The 20,450-nt window shown below is 31.9% G+C and overlaps 1 protein-coding gene across 1 annotated transcript in view; it reads left to right on the top strand.

Annotated features, from left to right (window-relative positions):
• Positions 1-15,703, top strand: part of LOC107454900 (fatty acid synthase) — a 70,939-nt gene extending 55,236 nt beyond the window's left edge. The window contains exons 23-29 of the mRNA XM_043042920.2: positions 1,027-1,377; positions 3,201-3,444; positions 5,487-5,717; positions 7,233-7,681; positions 8,747-8,974; positions 10,429-10,677; positions 15,501-15,703. Coding sequence (XP_042898854.1) covers positions 1,027-1,377; positions 3,201-3,444; positions 5,487-5,717; positions 7,233-7,681; positions 8,747-8,974; positions 10,429-10,677; positions 15,501-15,623 — 1,875 coding nt within the window. The 3' untranslated portion in view covers positions 15,624-15,703. The remainder of the gene's footprint in view (positions 1-1,026; positions 1,378-3,200; positions 3,445-5,486; positions 5,718-7,232; positions 7,682-8,746; positions 8,975-10,428; positions 10,678-15,500) is intronic.
• Positions 15,704-20,450: the final 4,747 nt, after the last annotated feature.

The raw sequence follows: 20,450 nt of genomic DNA, 5'->3' as shown, positions 1-20,450 counted from the left end.
CCCTCCCTGTAAGATCAGGGGGGGGGGAATCCTTCAAGAAGGCAAATTTCTCCTAAGGAGTTCCCTTGTCTTCTGAATCGTGTTCAAAATTACAAGGCTACTGAATTGAACATTGACAGTCAAAAACTGAAAATTGGGTCGGCTGTTCAACAATAGTGATAAAATAAAAAAATTAAGTAGTTAATGCCTCGAAAATAAATCGAAATAATTCAATTTTCATGAGTGGAAGGTAAAATTTTGTTTAAGTAAATCGAAAATTGTGAAGCATATTTTATTGCATTTTAATATCGTGTTTCTGAAATTGTAATCTTACAGTAAAATCGTACTACTTTCCAACTAGCTAGGGTGCTTAATTTCCATCTGGAGCTATGTTTCTTCTGGTAATACAGGTTTGAACTGTTTCTCAACTACTACAAACAAAATTTATCATCATGAAAATTTCGTCCCCGTTCTGACTAACAAGCGGGAGCAAATTTCTTCTGTCTGAAACTATCTGCGCTGATGGGCAATAAAAATTTTCTGACCGCTATAAGCAGAACTTTATATTCAATTTATTCGACAAAAGAAATTTATCGGTATGAAAATTTCGACCATTTTCCGACTAGCTAGAGTGTTTAAATTTTGACTGGGACTCTTTCCCTGTTGTCAAAACAATTTAAACTTATTTTCTGAATGGGGCTAAAAAGTTTCATTACCATTGTAAGTAAACTGACAGAAGCAAATTTAAAAAGTGAGAAAGGAGCTAGAGATAAATACAAAACTACGTTTTCTAAGTGACTAAAAAGAAGAAAATCATTTTATTATCGACAGACGTAAACGTCGTTATTCACAATAAAGAGATGCACCTTACGTTTTCGTTTTATGTTTAAAATAAAGAAATAAAGAGATTAAAAAAAACATTCTTTGAGTCTACTTAATAATAATTAGTCTTTACAGCGTTTATTTCATCTTATTACTGTAAAAAATTTTAATTATGTATAATCATAAGTATTGGAAAAAGAATTTAATTCTCCTTTTTCTCTTTAGATACGCGATGAAGAACCTGATAAACAAGCAGTTCCAAAACTATTGACTTTGCCAGCCATACCAAATACATATTTCTATCCAGCCAAAGTATATATCATCATCGGTGGTCTCGGTGGATTTGGCATCGAAGTAACTAAATGGATCCTCAATCGAGGTGGCAGAAATGTCATACTTACATCGAGGTACGGAGCTAGAACTTCATATCAGCATCTATGTTTGAGACGATGGAAAAGAATGGGAGCCAATGTTCAAGTACTCACACTGAATGCAGCGATACGAGATGAAGCTGAACAGTTAGTTAAGGAAGCATCCAAAGTTGGCACAGTTGGCGGAATATTCAATTCAGCTGTGGTAAAACAATTTACGAACATTTTAGTTTCAAATAAAAAGCGTCCCAAAATTTAGGTCAGGTTTGACCATTTGTGCAAGTAAACTTAACCAACAAAAAAAAAAGCTGCCTGGGAGCTGCTAGTTAAGTTTATACATTTTAGTTTCAAATAAAGAGCATTCCAAAAGTTAGATTAGATTTGAGTTTTTTGCCATTTGTGATGTTAAATTTTACCAACAAAAAAAAGCAGCCATCCAACTAATAGTTCAGGATTATTAAAAAAGGGAACGGTGCACGAAAAGAACAACGCTTTTTCATTGTTGGGCGATATTTCGAGCAATATTGTATAATTCAGTGGTCTTTTAACTTTAGATTCGGTGATCAGAATTGTCTGCTCAGTTCATTGGTTGTTGGACTTTATCCTTTGGTCTTTTTGCAAAAACTCCAAGGCTTATGCCAAAAAGTCCACAATCACATAATCTTTAAAAAGATTAATTGAGTACTATATCAACGATGTTTCTTGAAGCATAAGACTTATCAGGGATGAGATTTTTCCGCTTTTTAGCGGATTTCCGCTTTTTTCACTTTTATCTCTTAAATTTCAGCTTTTTTATCAAAAATTCAGATTTTTCTAAAAATTACACTTTTTTTATTAATATTCCGCTTTTTCAGAAAATTCACCGATTTTCAAAGAGAAACAGAAAATTCAAACTACATAGCTACCAATCCTTTCTCATTTTTACTTATTTTAGCTATTTTCTCCCCTTTTACTCGCAGCAGATAAGATTTTCCGAATTTTTTACCCACCCTCCAGATAGATCCGATTTTTGTAGTTCAAACAACGCTGCTTCTGACAAGCCTTTTAGAGGTCCCAAGCCTGGAATCTACTAATATCTTGATTCTTATTCACACGATTTTAATATCAAACATAGCTTTTCATATTTGCGTGTTGCGATTCTTATATCTCGCGATTTGAATATTGTGCATTGCGATTCTTATTTACGAGATTTAAAAATCCGATATTGNAATTTGCTATTGTGGAAATTCAGCTTTTTTGCCTTTCGGCTAATCTCATCCCTGGACTTATGCAAAAAGCCCACGATCAGTCAATTTATGAAATAAATTGAGTGCAGTACTAATGATGCTTTTATAAATCAAAGATTTATTCAAACTAGCCCAAAATCGCTCTATCTTTGAAAGACCAAGTTGAGCATTGTAACAACGATGTTTGAAGTATAAGGTTTATGTAAAAAAAGTCCACGATCACTTAATCTTTAAAAAATACAAATTGAGCGTTGTACCAACGATGTTTCTTGAAGCATAAGGTCTATGCTAAAAGTCCACCATCACTCAATTTCGGAAATAGAAAACTGAGATAGTAGTTTGCTGAAGTATAACGTTTATGCAAATAAGTTCACGATCATTCAATAATTAAAGTAAGAAATTGAGCGCTATATCAACGAAATTCAATCCCTTTTACTCAAAAACAATCATCGAAAATTTTAACAGAAAGTGCGAATGTCTCATTTAAATTCCTTTCCTTAGTATTATTGTCGTATACGTCTTAGTATTATTGTTCCATATATAGCCCTTTAAGAATGATGATGTTGCACCCTCCATAACTCGTACTATATGTTTTTTATGAATCAGTAAAACATTCATAATTTTTAATTGAAAGTTTCTGTTTTTTTATCAAAATTATTTTCAGCGTATATTTCAGAACAATGTTAACGTATTCAGCGTATTTTTTTTCTTAAGTTTAAAACGGTGGCATATAAGTAAAAATGCTCCTTAATGCTCTTTTTAAAAATATGACAGTTAAAAAATATACATGTTTTAATTATAGGTTTTGAAAGATGCTTTCATAGAAACACAAACACCGATGCAGTATGAAGAAGTGTGTGCACCTAAAGCAATGGCAACAAGATATTTAGACGAAATCTCAAGAAAATATTGCTCTTCAATAGACTATTTTGTATGCTTTTCTTCGATCAGTTGTGGTCGTGGAAACGCGGGTCAAACAAACTACGGCTATGCTAATTCCGTTATGGAGAGAGTGTGTGAAAGAAGAAGGCAAGATGGCCTCGCAGGTAAATAAATAAAATTACGGGTTAAAAATTTCAAAAATGAACTTTAAACTGACTTGAACAGCAAAGAAAAATTTAACGAAATCAATTTTAGCTCTCTTTTTAATTTAAGTATATCGTAATTTTATATATATATTTTTTTTAAATATTTAAAAAATCTTCAATCTTTTTTTTTAAAAAAAATAATAAATAGTTTACAGTTTAAATAGCGGTGTTTTTAGGTCTTTTTTTTAAAACGAATACTACTTTTTAAATGAATAACTTATTTTTTCATTATATAACTGATTTAATGATTGTTTTTGCAGAGTAAAATGAAATCGTCACAGTTTGAGTTCGTCAAGTAAAACTTAAACGTAAAAGCAAACCCTGCTACACTACTCCCGATTTTAAAAAATTCTGAACAATTCGTTACATGTCGCTTCATTTCATTGAATGGAATCAGGGCCAATTCATTCTCCTGAAAATTGAGGATTTTTGTAGAATCCTAAACTTGTATAGATACTGTAACACTGATGATATGAAGTGTTTTAATTTTAATTTTAAAACGGGAAAAGAGCTTAAATATTAAAAAAAAAGTATTAAATCTTTTAAAATATTCCCAACTTGGCGAGATTATATCCCTTTGATAAAAATCATANCATATAAGTAAAAATGCTCCTTAATGCTCTTTTTAAAAATATGACAGTTAAAAAATATACATGTTTTAATTATAGGTTTTGAAAGATGCTTTCATAGAAACACAAACACCGATGCAGTATGAAGAAGTGTGTGCACCTAAAGCAATGGCAACAAGATATTTAGACGAAATCTCAAGAAAATATTGCTCTTCAATAGACTATTTTGTATGCTTTTCTTCTATCAGTTGTGGTCGTGGAAACGCGGGTCAAACAAACTACGGCTATGCTAATTCCGTTATGGAGAGAGTGTGTGAAAGAAGAAGGCAAGATGGCCTCGCAGGTAAATAAATAAAATTACGGGTTGAAAATTTCAAAAATGAACTTCAAACTGACTTGAACAGCAATAGAAAAATTTAACGAAATTAATTTTAACTCTCTTTTCAATTGAAGTATATCGTAATTTTATATATTTTTTTTAAATATTTAAAAAATCTTCAATCTTTTTTTTAAAAATTAATAACTGGTTTATAGTTTAAATAGCCTGATTTTAGGCCCTTTTTTTTAACGAATACTGCTTTTTAAATGAATAACTTATTTTTTCATTATATAACTGATTTAAGAATGATCGGTTTTGCAGAGTAAAATGAAATCGTCACAGTTTGAGTTCGTCAAGTAAAACTTAAACATAAAAGCAAAACCTGTTACACTACTCCCGATTTTGAAAAATTCTGAACAATTCGTTACATGTCGCCTCATTTCATTGAATGGAATCAGGGCCAATTCATTCTCCTGAAAATTGAGCATTTTTGTAGAATCCTAAACTTGTATGGATACTATAACACTGATGATATGAAGTGTTTTAGTTTCAAAACTGAAAAAGAGCTTAAATTATTTTAAAAAATCCTTAAATCTTTTAAAATATTGATTGACAAGATTTCATCACTTGGATAAAAATCATAAAGCTCAATGAAAAATTCGCAATTTTTGTATAATTTTATGCTCTTAATAAATACAAAGTTAAAGATTTTTTTTTTAGATATTAAAAATTTTTTATCGTGGACGCTTTTTATTCTCATAAAAACTTATCTTCTTTTTAAGGACACAAAAGGCATTGGTTAATCATGCTTAAAACTTAATATAATGAATAATTGTTACAAACTCAAAATTCCTTAATAAAAGCTTATTATTCGTTTAAAAACGTTATTAACATGAAAAAGCATTAGAAAAACAGTCTTAAATTTAGATACATGGCGAATATATTGACGAAATGTTTTTGCAGAACTGACAAATTATGTTCAGCAAATTTTTGTGCACGTGAAAAGCACCTACAACTTTTGACTACGAAATTATTATTATGCCAAGATTTAAATGCGTTTTTCTCAAACGCAGACTTTTTAAATTAACGTCCATGATTCTCTGCCGCTTTAGGTCTTGCCATACAGTGGGGAATCATTGGGGAGGTTGGCGTTGTTCATCGTCACATGGGAGATGATGCTGTGATTGCTGGCGTTGTGGCACAAAGCGTCAAGTCTTGCTTAGACACAATGGACTTATTTTGCCAGGAAGACCACCCTGTTGTAAGCAGTTACATGGCAGCAACAACAGCTGTGAAAAAGGGAGATTCTGTTGATTTAATGGGCCAAATTACAAAAGTATTGGGTGAGTCACTAAATGAATCTATATTATGAGCAGTTAAGAAAAATGTATTTTTATTGAATACTTTCATAAAAATTGTGCAATTATAAATTTTATTTTTATTGAATAATAGACAAAGTTTTTTAAGCTAAACATACTGGTCGAATGTCTTGTCACTTCATTTTACATTCGATGCATCATCAACTTTAAAGATCAAAAAAATATAAAATTCTTTTCGAAACGCTCTTTAGGGGTTCTTTGTTTCCGAGTTTAAACTGAACTATTTCGTAAATTTTAGAGTTGTCAGTCGTCTCATATTCCTATTTTTCTGCAGAATCTGCTTATTCTAATCACGTTTTCTCATTCTCTTGGATTTAAGTACTTTTGATGTTGCAGAGTTAGTGCCATCTTCAGTTAAATTTGTTTTACATATTCATCCGTATCACGCTTCTATTTATTATTTTGATCTGTTTTTGAATGTCAGATACTTTCAAGCCATTCTGCTGTATAATCTGCTCTTTTTTTGAAATCACCAATATTTTTCGTTAATGAAATGCACAGAACAAAAACAACCCATTTTACAAAGCTCAAACAGTCATGAATTTGACTAATAAATCCGTTTACTTTTATATCGACTTTGTTGTTATTCCAATATGTGATCTACTTGTCTTTAGAAACATCCGTATAAGATTGAGCAGCAATATGAAGCAAATTTAAGGCAACGACCTTACAAATGTAGTGTTATGTTTTGGCTATGCTTTTATTAAAGCTGTATCACATTTAAATTGCTCATTTATATGCAAATGGATGATAGATTGATTTGGTTTAACTGGGGCTTTTTTCTAGTTAGTTAATTTTCAATAAATTTGAGCTCACTATAGCTTAATAAGTATGAATAATTTTGTTATGTGCTTTTCCTTTTCTCCGAACGATGCATATATTTCTATTTTAAGTTAAGATAATATTGAAAAACTAATATGTTTATTTTCCTCTGTTTTTCCCAACTGATAGCCGTGCATTTCAATCAATTGCGAAAATAGTGATGAAGATAAGTTACGGCAAAAGAAACAAAAATTTTTAACTACTAAGGCTTTTACTCTAATGCTTATTTAAGCTATATATTTATTTTTAATGGCGCGTAACAAAAACAACTGAACATAAAATGTAATACAATTGACATCAAAAGTCGACATTTTGATTTCTCAGAGAATTTTCAACCACTTTCGCTCAAATTTCATATTTTGCCATGTAAAATTATATACTTTAAAATGATGTAAAAAAATTTATACCTTACAATTCAAACATTTTTCGACTATTATGAAATAAAATAATAAAAATTAATAAATATTTCAATAAAATGTTAAAGGGCATTTTTGTGAAAAGTTAATTAGCTCCTATAAAATAATATTTGAAGCTATTAAATGTGAAAATTTTAAAATTAATTTGAATGAAAAAAAGACAATTAGGGATACCGCAGAAAGTAAAAAATAAAAAGTTCCTCTTAAAAACGACTGATGCAACTGTTGATATTCATTGTAGGTATAAGCGGAGAAATTACTGAGGTCATGCAACAAAGGAGTCTGGGAGAAATGGGACTGGACTCTCTCCTTGGAGTCGAAATTCGACAGTTGCTGGAGACGCACTTCGACTTATCTCTATCCATGCAGGAAATTTTTGAAATGAAAATAAGCGATTTAGAGCAACTAGTCCAAGAAGCTCAAGAAACTGCAGCATCATCCGTGAAACCATCCTCAAATCTTGTATCCACCACAGAGATAAAACTACCATCGATCATCATCAACGAACCTGTGTTTCAACTCACGAAGTTTACGAGTGGAATTCCAGCTTTCATTGTTAACATAGGAAATACAGACGTTGGAATTTTCTCTTTGTTAACGAAGCCATTCGAAAAGCCGTTTTACACATTGCAGTGGACGAATAACATTGAAGCCAAAAACATGGAAGAACTCGCAGCTTATTTCTTAAAGGTAACATTTTTCGCACTCTTAAATCGTGTGAGCAATACCACGTGTTTACCGAATGTTCTCAAAAATGAGCGACAATTTGAAAACTCAAGAAAAATTAGAGGAGTTAGAAATGTATGTTTATACAGCAATCCCCAAGAAAACGTATATACTCTTTTTTCAGGAGGGTTGCATAAGCCATAAGGGAACATTTTCAATCTGTGGCAGTCTTTAAGACCTTGCATAATAATGATACTAAAATCCTCCATGGTTGGCACGCAACATTAAAAATTGCAAGTTATACATGAACATATGGGGGACATAAAAGCCATTAAACTTTATTTCGACGGTACAATTTTTTCTCTCTTTTTTTCTACTTGTTCGAATTTTTCCTGTCCAAGTGGGGCTGGTAGCAGGTTACTCCTTGTAAATTGACCAAGACCTTTCTTAATATGAATATTTGATTTTCTTTTTCGTTTATTTATAGCGCAAAATGAAGGTGATTTTATTTCATTTGAACACATTGTATATCTAATTGCCAATGCTCAATGTATAATGAAATTTTCCGTAGCATTAAATAGTCTTTAGTGTTTTCGTTTTAGCGCAAGATTAAAATTTCAGGGAACTGGGTGATAAAAATATATTACTTGAGCATACATTTATGTTGAGAATTAAATGCCTTTATGATTTCTGTAACTGCATTCTCACAATAGGGTAAACTTCAAAAATAGGGTAATTTCCAACAACAAAAAATAACAAATGTATTTTATTTTGCTCGTAATTTGATTCTTCGATCGATACTGAAAGTTTTCTGGTTTATACTTCGGTACAGTTAACTTATCAAAGCCATGTTATCCCATGGCTGTTGTTATGCGTTAAGAAGTTGAGAGGTTATCATTTCCATCTGACATCAGTCAGGTGAGTAGTAAATATTATCATTACGCAAATGGTATGTTTACGCATGTGCATCAATAACATTACTATTAAAAACACTCTATAACATATGAAGCAATTATTTGTAGAGGCTAAATGTTGAATATCTTTAAATTTTTCATGAATTGTCTTGAAGGAAACTGTTTATTTTTGTAGTTAATCAAGCCCAAAACAAGAGGAACCTTTCATTTGATCGGGTATTCGATGGGAAGTGGTTTAGCAATCGAAATGGCCAGGCAGGATCCCCAGAGCGTCAACACACTGACCCTTCTTGACGGAACAGCGGACATCCTTAAAGTTAACAACAATGAAATCAATTCTGATCGGGAAGTGAACTCCCTTCTCAATTTTGTAGCTCAATTTTCTTCCATTGATAACAACAAGGTGAGTATACTAAAAGGTTATGTGTATCATGCTTTAAGCACCAAAATATGTCAAGTTCAAAAAATAATAATAATAATAATTAGTAGGACATTTTTTAAATAACATCAAAATCCGTCAAGTCCATAAAGAATTTAATAATGCATTTTTCAAGTAGCATCAAATTCTGTCAAGTCCTTAAAAAAAGTATAAATGCATTTTTTTTAAAATTACATAAAAATCTGCTAAGTTCATTAAAAAAAAATTGTAAAGAAGTTTTCGAGTTATTACTCGCCGGCTGGCTGGAATTATGATCTATTTAAATGGAAAGTGGAAGTCGAACGGAGAGAGAAACAATTCTATTTGCACTTTTGCACTTTTTCTAATCCGAATAACTTTTAGTGTTGATCTAATTAAGCAACAAATTCGATGTGCGATAAATGATGTATTTAACTGACTTCACATTAATTAACATTGTATGGAGAAACTTAGTTCAACTTTAACAACTTTTTTTTTGCTTTTAACCCCTCCCCTTCCTTCTCGCTCCCGTGAAAATGACGGGTTGAGTTTTCGCCCGCTATTTCTCGCTCCCGTGATACTGACGGGCTGGAGTGTTCAGTAGTGAAGCTCCAATAAGAATAAAACGGATTCATTTCTTTTGCCCGGAAAACATTTTATGCCTCATTTTACACACCGGATAGCAGTACCAGGATATTTTTTAAGGTAATTGTAGATAGATAGTTTATTTTAAACTAGATTTCAGCACTAATCAAATACATGATACAAATACAAAAGTAAAAAAAATAGGCACTTTTATGACCGTTTTCTTGAAAACTAACCGATTGTTAAGGGGTTAAACTATCGGCTGGCTTGGACGTTATTGGTCACATGGGTGAGTATGCGTGATCTTCATTTTCTTTTTCAAGTCAAGTACTCAATCGGATACTTGTAAATGATGTCATTGTAGACAAATCAAGGCAGTTGCCGATTCAGAAGTCAATCAGGTTGGAGACACACGCATAACGTCGCTTACAGACATCCAATCAAATCTGATTTAAATCACGTGGTTAAGCATAATCACTTCATTTCTTCTCGTGTTGCAAGTATCCAATAATTTTTATTTCATTTCAGTGAGATTCGAAGGTATAAAAAGGGAAAAATGAAACTTGCGATTAGACTTTTTCCCCCGAGAGGGAAAAAAGAACAAGGACTGTTTTTCTTTCTTTTTAGATGAGTAAAAGAGTGCATACGTTGTGCTTGTATAGAGATGTTATGGTCGTCATTTTTACTTTCTGTATTTATTTTTGTTTTATCAAATTTCTTGCGTTACTAAAAAGGTATCTTCAATGATCCGTTTTAATTACAAACACATTCAAATCCTTATTATTCATTTTCAAAGGAATGATTCTCAAATATTCCTCCTTGACAAATATTTACATACTTCATAACCTAATATTTTTGCCTTGCTTGTTTTTCAGCTGGAAAAAGAATTGATTAAAGCTAAGACTTATGAACAAAGAGTGAAATGCGTGACAAACTTTTTAACCTCTACAGATAGCATGAACAAAAATGAATTGAACGATGCCATTTCTCAGTTTGTGCAGAAAGACAAAATTATTCAGTCTTACATTCCTTCGGGAAAACTACAAAGAGATATTGTACTTATTGAAGATCCGATGAAAACGCTTGCGAATGATGTTACGGAAATCAAGAGGCAGTTTTCTCAGGTATATGCATTATTTTGTATCGAAATGAATTGCGTCATTTAACATTCAATAAGAAATAGGTAGTAGGGGAGAGTGGGGTCAATTGTAACAGGGTACGATTGTAACAGAGCAAACATTTCGAGTGTCGGGTTCTAGATTTGGTTCCTAGGTGGCGCACAAGCAGCATTTAACAAATCTACATGTACACCCCTGATAGCAACCATTTTTATGTACTTTTGAAAGAGTTACATCGCAAAAGATATTTTCACTCCACGCAAGTACTTTTTTTGGTATTAGAATATTATATTGTAACAAAGTAATTTTGTTTAAACAAATAAAAATTAGTAACCGAATATGTAAGTGGACACCTTAATTAACATTTCAATAAAAAAAAAGATTAGTTTTGCTAATTAACTAGCATTGTTTTTAACAAATGAAGCTGAAATGGCGTCTTGGGGACAATTGTAACAATAAGTAAAGGGACGATTGTAACAGCTGAAAATAAATAATCTTATGTTTACAAACCATTACTTAACTCTTTAAGAACCACCAATAGTTTCCTATATCATTTATATTATGTTGCATGTGCATTATTTTATTTGTCACCTTTCACAGCATAAATTAAAATTTTTAACCCCTTAAAGTTAAAAGTTTAACCCTTTAGGTCTCTGCTCATTATTATTTTTACTCCTAAAATATCACTACTATTTTGATCAATAAAAAAATATATCACAACTATGATAATATGTATAATTAACTATGTTTTAGTTGAATTTATGAACTGTTACAATTGACCCCGTAAGTGGGGACAATTGTAACAAGTGCACGACTGTCAAAAATTGTTAATAACTAATATAATAATATTTAAAATCAGGTATTTATTTTTCTTCTAGTAGAGGATAGTCTACTTTACACGTCTGTCAATAAATACTAATAATATATTGGATTTTTTGTTAGTTAAAAATAGTTAAGTAAAAAATGTTACAATTGACCCCACTCTCCCCTACTATATAGATTTATCATGATTTTCAAGATTAATGCGCACGAATTTCAGTTTGGTTTGTTTGTTTATGGTACGTCAATGAGCTATTGGCGACGGTCAGTAATATTGTTCCAAACACTACACTTGATCATGCGCACAACACACTAGCACAATCGAGATCGTGGACATATGTTGGAAGTAATCATGAACCTTCGCCCAATCCCTCCCAACTTCCCAAACTTGTGAATAATTTTGCATGCTCTAAATTCACCGGAAGCGATACATTACAGTGAATTGTGAATTACTGAGACACGATAAATAGAATAAGTAAAGTTGCATTCCGACCAGGCACTTAATCATCAACACAGGTACTGCTGCCCAAGCCGTGGTAGGCCAACAATAAAAACAACATACCAACTTTGCACCTAAAAATTTATTTACATAATGTTTAATTTCTTATTTTCCCTTCACCTTCAAAAACTAAAACGTGAACCCAAAATCAAGCAAGTTTTGAATTTCGAGAAATTTGTGAAATAAAATGTTGCCAACGAAAAGAACAACAAAGCAGGACAGCTGACTGCTCAGAAATGTTGAAAAGGGGGTAAAACAAAATGTTTTCAATTTTGCACAAAGTCAACTTTGATTCATTCGCCAATGGAAGTGCTTCTTATTTTGCGTTTTGGCATTTAGAACTGACCACAAAGATTATGTTACTGAACGTCAGAGTTCTAATTCTAAGGTCCCGCAGTGGACTGATCGGTAAGACACGGTTCCCAGCAGATCACCGAAGTCAAGCATCACTGGCTGTGGTCAGTGTGCGGGTTGGTGACCACTTGGAGCAGCCTGCATAGGGACCGAGGGTGTGCGGTATTGGTCCTCGTTAAACTGTTCTACCGTAAAGTGCTCGACTTCGCGCGCAGGTCGTCGGGCTACCGAAGCGGGGGTGCCATCCCCTCCGCAGAGGATCAAAATTGTGATGGTATGTCTTCGGATCATCCTCAGGGATGTTTCCCAGACCGTCGCCAATAGCCCATTGTGCAGCTCCAGTGCGACGTAAATGAACAACAACAAAATCTAATTCTAAGATTTCCTACGGCGTAATATAACTTCAAACTTATTTTATGAGCTCTTGTTGAGTTTTCATCATTTCAGTTTATAAACACACGATTTAAAAGTGTAAGTATCAATCATAGGAACACCTGGCTTTATGTACCTTTCTAAATTCCGAATTTGGTTAATTTATTGCCATACGTAACAAAATTATTCACATTATTTGTCCTAAACAGACATGGAAAACCAAGACAAATTATTCACTAAAACGTGCGATAAAGTTAACTTTTGATTGAATAGAGCTGCAACTTAGAAAATCACTCATATAGTTCGTGGAATGGTGGTCAGAAAGAATTTTAAAGAAGAGAGGTTCGCTGTGTCTTTTAACGTATTTACAGAAGGCAAAATAAAAACGGTCCGCCCTTAATAACTTTTGATCTAATGACGCTCTATTCTTAATGATTCAAGGGGGTAACCTCAAATATATACTAATTAATTAGTGCAGACGATATTTTAAGTTACGAAATCAAACACAAAACGTAGCTTCACTGAATAAACATACCTTTTTTCGACAAATTCGGATTTCTGAACCCCAAAATAAAAGGGGTAGCCGCAATTAGAGAAATAGGGTCCCAATAGTTTGGTCAGGACAGCGGTCCACAGTTTGGACCCCTTTATGATAATTTTACTTTTTCGTATTTCGCCATATCTCCAGAACTTTTTTAAGCGAATACAAAGCTTTGTGCACGCAATTATAAAAATTTTCTGTCCAAAGATTCCATGCAAAAAAAATAATAACTATTTATAAATATGGATGCTGAAACGTGACATTTGTTTATGTTAGCAACTGTTCTTTCCATTCTATTTCGAGTAAGCCAAGTCTGCCCAGCATCAATACTCTTAAGTGACACATTCTATATTCTTTCACAAATATTTCAATTCCTTTACTCTGTATTTCTTATTTAGCTCAAGGACATTCACGAAGCCATGTAGATAAACACACTAAATATGCATCGAAGTTGTCAGGTACACAAACCAAAAATATATCACGATTACAATAAAATACATGAACAAATAATAATTCAAATAATAGTTAAGCACAATAATAGTTAAGTATAATACAAATAATAGTTAAGTTGAAAATTTATCCGAGAAAGAATTATATTTCAACGAATTCGATGGACGATACAGCACTGTATTTAATTAACTTCACGTTAATTAACATTGGAGAAATTTAGCTTAACTTTAACACACCATTTTGATCATAAGCGATCAGCTGTCACTGACGTCATAGGTCAGATGTGTGGGTATCTGTGGTCTTCTTCTCAGAAGTGCAAGTACCCAATTCAAAAAATGTAATTACTTAAGTTCATATTTTAATAGCCGAAGCTTTTTAATGTTGTTCCACTTTTTGTACATGTCGCCATATCGATTAAACTAATTTAGAGAATTAAAAAAATACTACTGCTCATATTTGTAAAACTTATTCATCTAAAGACAATTTTGTGTAAAGATAACTTTTTGTCATTATTTCTTAACTTAATAATGATTTGAAAAATCATCAAAAGCATATGATTTTTTACCTCATTTTCAACTATATAATTTTGTATGACGAAATACAAAATTTCACCTGAATGAATTCCAAATTATAAAAATTAAAAAAATTCGTATTTTAAAATTTTTCTTTCACAAGAATAGATAGATTCTGTACAAATTTAGATTCTCTTATTTAAAATTACACTGTTTCAATTTATGTAAAAAAATTTATCTCTTTCAATTTAATTTTTTTTACCTTTATTTAATTATACAATTAAAAATAATTAACAACGAAAAATAATTAATAATTATGAAACTTAATTGAGGTTTTGATTAATGAGTTGCATATATTTGTAAGAAAAATTCTTTTAATTTTCTCACACAATTTGATATGCATATCGAAATACACAAAAATTAAGGAGCTCAAATTTTCAATCACACTCTTGGTTAAAAAATTAGGACCCTATCCTCCAGATTGAGGATACCTCTCCCATAATTTGCTTTTTAAAAGGCTAATTCTATCTAAAACATATTTATATAGAGAATGCATATGTCTGATTCCGTAATTTCAAATATCTTCGGCACAAATTAGTCAGCGTATTTAAGGTTTGAACTTTTTGCGTGTTCTAGGCGTTAATAATAATACTATTAATAATTATAATTATAGGCCGGGATAGCCTGGTCGGAAAGGCGCCGGGCCGATGTGTGAGAGTTTGTAGGTTCGAACCCCACCGGCCGAAGACTTCCAGTGTAGTTGGTGACCGATGCACGTTAAAATTCTGTCGAGTCGCAAAGTCCTGCATGTTCCTATAACAAATCAAAACCTCTGGGGGTACTGGATTGGAGATCGATCGTTCTCTGATTCAGGTCAAAATTACGATCTGTGGATGAATGAATGGATGTATGAATGGGTCCGCCCTATAAACGGGTGCGACGTATGGTGTGGCAGAAGTCGAATTCTTGGCCATAGATGGCGCCACTGAAAAATAAAAAACGCACACTCTGCCTTAAATTTGCTCGGTTTCACCAAGCAGGCTTGCCCGTGTGGCAAGTGACATTAGAACCAACCAACCAACCATAATTATAATTATTAAATAATGATAATAACAATTAAAATAATTGTAAAAATAGATTTTTTCTACTAAAGACTTATTCTATTCTATTTAATCTATTATTTATATATTATTTATCTAATTTAAAACCGCCTTTTATTAATATAATTTTATTTTTTTTATTCGTTTTATTTTATTGTAATGTCTTCTTTTATTCTTTTCAGATGGTTAGTGGAAAGGTGACAGTTCATAGGGTGATATCCGAAAAAGACTACACGAATAAAGATGCTGTTAACAAACTGGTTAAAGTCTTCAGTGACGAAATATTTATAAATGAAATCCATTGAGTACGGGTTTTTTTTTAGAACTTAAATTAAGATATTTGTAAAACTATTTAAAAATTAAAGATTTTTTGTTCGCAAGCCTATTTTTGACATCATTTTAGCATTTATTTTGTATGTATGACAGAAAAAAAAAAGCTCAATAAATGGTATTTGTCAATAACAGGTAATAACTTCGAGTCAGCCTCCATTTCTGTGATGTTTTTCTTTTTTGGTTCCTAGCAGGCAGCTACCCGGAAGTTGCCAAGTCTAGGAGAATGTTCTGCCGCAAATCACAATACGGAAATCCTCCCCGAAATAATACACGAAATATTTAACTAAATGAAGCCGTTAGAGGACTGAAGAGATAAACGGTATTTAAATGATTAAAACAAAATCTGGTACATGATAGTAATATTTTCATTAAATTCAACACATATGTAATATTGGTAATACAGTGAATTCGGGATAACTCGAATCTGATAGGACTGACGAAAAACTTCGACATAACGGAAGTTCGACTTACTGTTAGTTTCGGTTTTGGAATTTCAAAATATTGTCGCATTATTTAATTAATGCTTATTAATTACAAATCTTCTAAATGCTTACAATATTTAAGATCATTTTTCTGACGAGCCATTTACGATAAGACTGTTAGAAGTACTTTATGATACCCTGGTCCATCGGCTGCCACTTTGCTGTTGTGTTTGGCGGGAGAAAAATGCAAGTTTACTGCTTTCAAATTAGGTAGATCACTATGCGCTGTGCATTTATCCATAAAGAGTATCACTTTTCTTTTTTTAGCGAAGAATTTCCGATCCAATTTTCTTACATAGTATTCAAATAAAACTGATGTCATCCAAAACTTTTTGTTAGACTTGTAATCCAAAGGATACGTTTTTACATTCTTGAAACATCGGGGATTTCGGTTTTTTCCGATAACAAGTAAGGGCAATTTCTCTGTCCCAGACGCATTTCCTCCAACTAGGACAGTCAAACGTTCCTTGCTCATTTTACCCCCTGAGCAGTTTTCATCCTTAAACATCATAGTCTTATTTGGAAGACATTTAAAAAATAAACCCATTTCATCAATATTGAAAACATCATTTTAACTGTATCCTTGAAGTAAATTTGGTAACGTTTCATTTGATCACTGTTCACATACTTCAAGAGGGACAGCTTTAGCTTCTCCATGAAGAATGCGAAAGACATTGTGCGTGTTTTGCAAAGGAAGGGGCAAGATATCATCTCCTGGGTTTTTTTCTTGCTTTAAAAGATCCAAAAAAAATCGAGTCAAAGGGAGTAAAATTCGAGTAATCGAGAATAATTAACATGAAATTGAAGATAAAAGGGTCGGGACCTTATAAAAAAATCGAGTTATAGTAATATTCGAGTTATCGTACTTCGAGTTATAGCGAATTGACTGTATTTTGTACAGTTATCATCAGTTTTAATATTATTTAAAATTAATTATTATTATTATTATTATTTCTATGATAAGTCGTCGATAGTATACTTCAATTGTAAATTCAAATGATTATCAAAACAGCTCTTCTTACACAAGATTGCGGTAAAAATAAAAAATATTATAATAAATCAATTTTTAAATTTAGTAAGTGTCTTGATGAAACTTAAGTACAGGGTTATTCATAATTCCCTCAGCCTGTAAACGCCATTTTTCTTTACTGCAACTGGCTTCAGTGGTAAATGTTACTGCCATCTACCGGCAACTGCTTAAATTAAAACTTGAATACTTTCGGAATAATTTCATACGTTCTTTTTTGCCATATTCGTTTTTTTACTATAACTCTTCGAAACCCCGGAGGGAATTATGAATAACCCTGTATGCTAGCCTCCTTTGGAAACGAGCTTGGTTAACCTTCAAAATTACCTAGTACAACATATAAATTTTAATGGTAACCAAGCACAACTGCATCCACAGCATAACTGTATTCAAATATTCTAATTCTTCAACCTCCAATCCTAACTCCGTAATTAGTTTTAAACAATATATTAACCAAATTTTTTCTCCCTCTAGCTGTTGCCTGCTATTTTTGCCTCGCGGAAGTATTTTGATTTCAATTTCAACTATTTTCAAGAGATGCCCACGACATTGTCTAAGTTCTCTACGTATTGAATATTAGTAATAATTTTAAATCTGTTCGTCAGCCATTAAATTTCACAAACCATCATGAGTTTGAGTTCAGGACATTTGAACATAGTAGGAAGAGAAGTCATAAAATTATTTCTAGTCTATTTATAAAAAACACTTTCGGTTTGCCAACTCCAGCAACTATGAAATTTTTCATACAAGTGCGTGCTAACTAAAAAGTACAAAGGTCGCCAAAAAATATTTGCACATTAAAATTTTGTACGAGATTAAAGCAGTACTCCAAAATTCACAGCTTAAAGATACTTTTATGTTTTTGGCTAAATAATATGTTTCTCACTATATGAAGATGAAACGTATTTGATGGAGATGAAATTTACAAAAATAATAAATGCTGGTAATGGAATACAATCTACAATGTTTGCAATTAATATTTTCTTCTTATATATACATCGAGAAGAATAGTATTTTATTACAATTATTAAAAAATATGAAATTATTTGCCTAAATGAATGTTAATGTTTGTATAAAAATTATTTTTCTTAAAATTTCGTTTTAATTTTGGAAGTATTGGGTCATCGTGTTTGGTATTTGAAAACATCAAAACAGCTCTTTTTACACAAGGTTAAGATTTAAAAAAATAATAAATCAAATTTTAAATTTATAAAGTTTATATACCTCACATAATAGTTCATATACCTCACTTATAAAAGTTTATTTTACCTCACTTTTTGATGAAATTCATTTATACAATTCCAAAATTTTAACAAAAAAGATTGTTTTTGACCTATTTAGAAGAAAACATGGTAATGTCATAAAAAATATCTTTTATTATTTAAATTAATGAACTCGGAGTTAATATTTACGCAAATAAAAATAGATTTTTAAAAGAAATTTCCCGATTATTTTCCTTTCTATGTGCTTTTAAAGTAATCTTCTGTGATTGACAAAATACTCATTCTTTCATGTTAGGGAAAGTACGTAATCTTACGGTTTAAAACTGGACATGACCCGCCAAAGATTTCGCCAGTCACTGTTATCACGAAATTCGCGAACAGTTTTTAAAATGTCAGCAAACGTAAAATAAGGATTCTTTTGGGTACTAAAACCATAAAAGAATGTAGAAATTAAGAAATTGAATAATATTTATTTCAAAATGAAGAAATAATAATATTAATTTAAAATAAGGGTTGCCGTGAAGTTTTAATGGTTCCATTATCATCCATATGTCATAAGAAATCATTAAAAAAATAAAATTATCTAAAAATTAAAATATCAGAAATGCTTTTAACACTTTGTGCTCCGATGCTTCTGGCTTTCGGCTCTAAAGTGACATTTGTCATCTGCAGCCCAGGAGTCAAACTCTATTAAGGGGGAAGGTCCATTTATAGAAATTCTGAGAAAATCATTAATTGTTTCAAATTTCAGAGTTTCTGTATGCTGTCTCTAATCTATTGTGGCAACCAGATCAATAGAGCGTGAACGCTAGCTGTGAAAAATCTGGTAGTCTGATTAGTCAGAACATATTCGCCAAACCTAAATGTTCAATATATTTCATTCAGTTGTTTTAGTCGTTTAGGATGTTTTAAAAATCTTCTAGGCTTTTCTTCCTTTACGCACCACTCAGTTTTATTCATTTATTTTATTTATTTCTTTATTTCTTTTTAAGAAAAAGCTTAGGTCGACCCTGTTTGCGCAAGCAACCAATTTTCTCGCTTTGAAAAATTTGTTGAAATTCTATCAACTGTTAACTACATTAACTGGTATAAATTGCTCTGAATAAGCTAAGTCAAATTTGTATAAAACAGACTTCACGGTGTCAGGCTTGGCTAAGAATTCGTATTCCCAGGTGTAAATGGGGAAAATAAAGCACCAGAAAGTACATTGTAGAAAATAGTCGAAAAATAAAGCATCGAAAAAAAGGTAGAGGGGGAAAAAAGTGCTGTAAAAAAATCCCTTCTCACAATGCAAAACCGCCTGAAAATTCGAATATAGTTAAATATTATTTCAAAAATTAAGTGATATTAAAAAATCAGTTAGAAGTTTGCGAAAAAAAATCGTACACAAGGATTTTAATTAAATTACCAGAAATCTTACGGAATTCAAAAATGTTCTTAATTCCAAGAATTTCACTTATCTATATGATATATTTCACTTATCTATATAATAACATGCATATAAAATTTTCAAAATTTTCTCAAAATAGAGCACTTCATTAGTTTTGTTAATATTATTAACTTAAAACAAGATTAACCTTCTGAGAAACTACTTTTAATTTATGCAATAATTATGATAATATCATTATACAGAGCAGCGATGGCTTAGGGGATAGAGCTTTCGCCTTTCAATGAGTTGAGCCGGAGTTCGATCCCAGTCGATACGAATTCCGCATCCGGCTTGCACCAACCACAATGCTGACGTGAGATATCCTCAGTAGTAGACGGATCATCGTTTAGAGGCCCCTTGCCGTCAGGCTAGCCGTAGGAGGTTCTCGTGATCTTCCTCTCCATGTAACGCAAATGGGGATTAGTTCCCCCAGAAAGTCCTCCACGAAGGCAAATTTCTCCTCATACTTGATCCAGGAGTTCCCTTGTCTTCTGGATTGGGTTCAAAATTACAAGGCTACGGAGTTGAGCATTAGTAGTCGTAAACCCAAAAATTGGGTCGGCTGTTCAACGACGGTTATAAAATGTAAAATTATAAAATACCATTATAGAAGATACAAAAATAATATATATATATAT

Source organism: Parasteatoda tepidariorum, chromosome 7, assembly GCF_043381705.1.
Source record: "Parasteatoda tepidariorum isolate YZ-2023 chromosome 7, CAS_Ptep_4.0, whole genome shotgun sequence".
In the NCBI taxonomy this organism is placed as follows: Eukaryota; Metazoa; Arthropoda; class Arachnida; order Araneae; family Theridiidae; genus Parasteatoda; species Parasteatoda tepidariorum.
The sequence above is the reverse complement of the archived record's forward strand: the minus strand, read 5'-3'. Positions and strand labels throughout refer to the sequence as shown.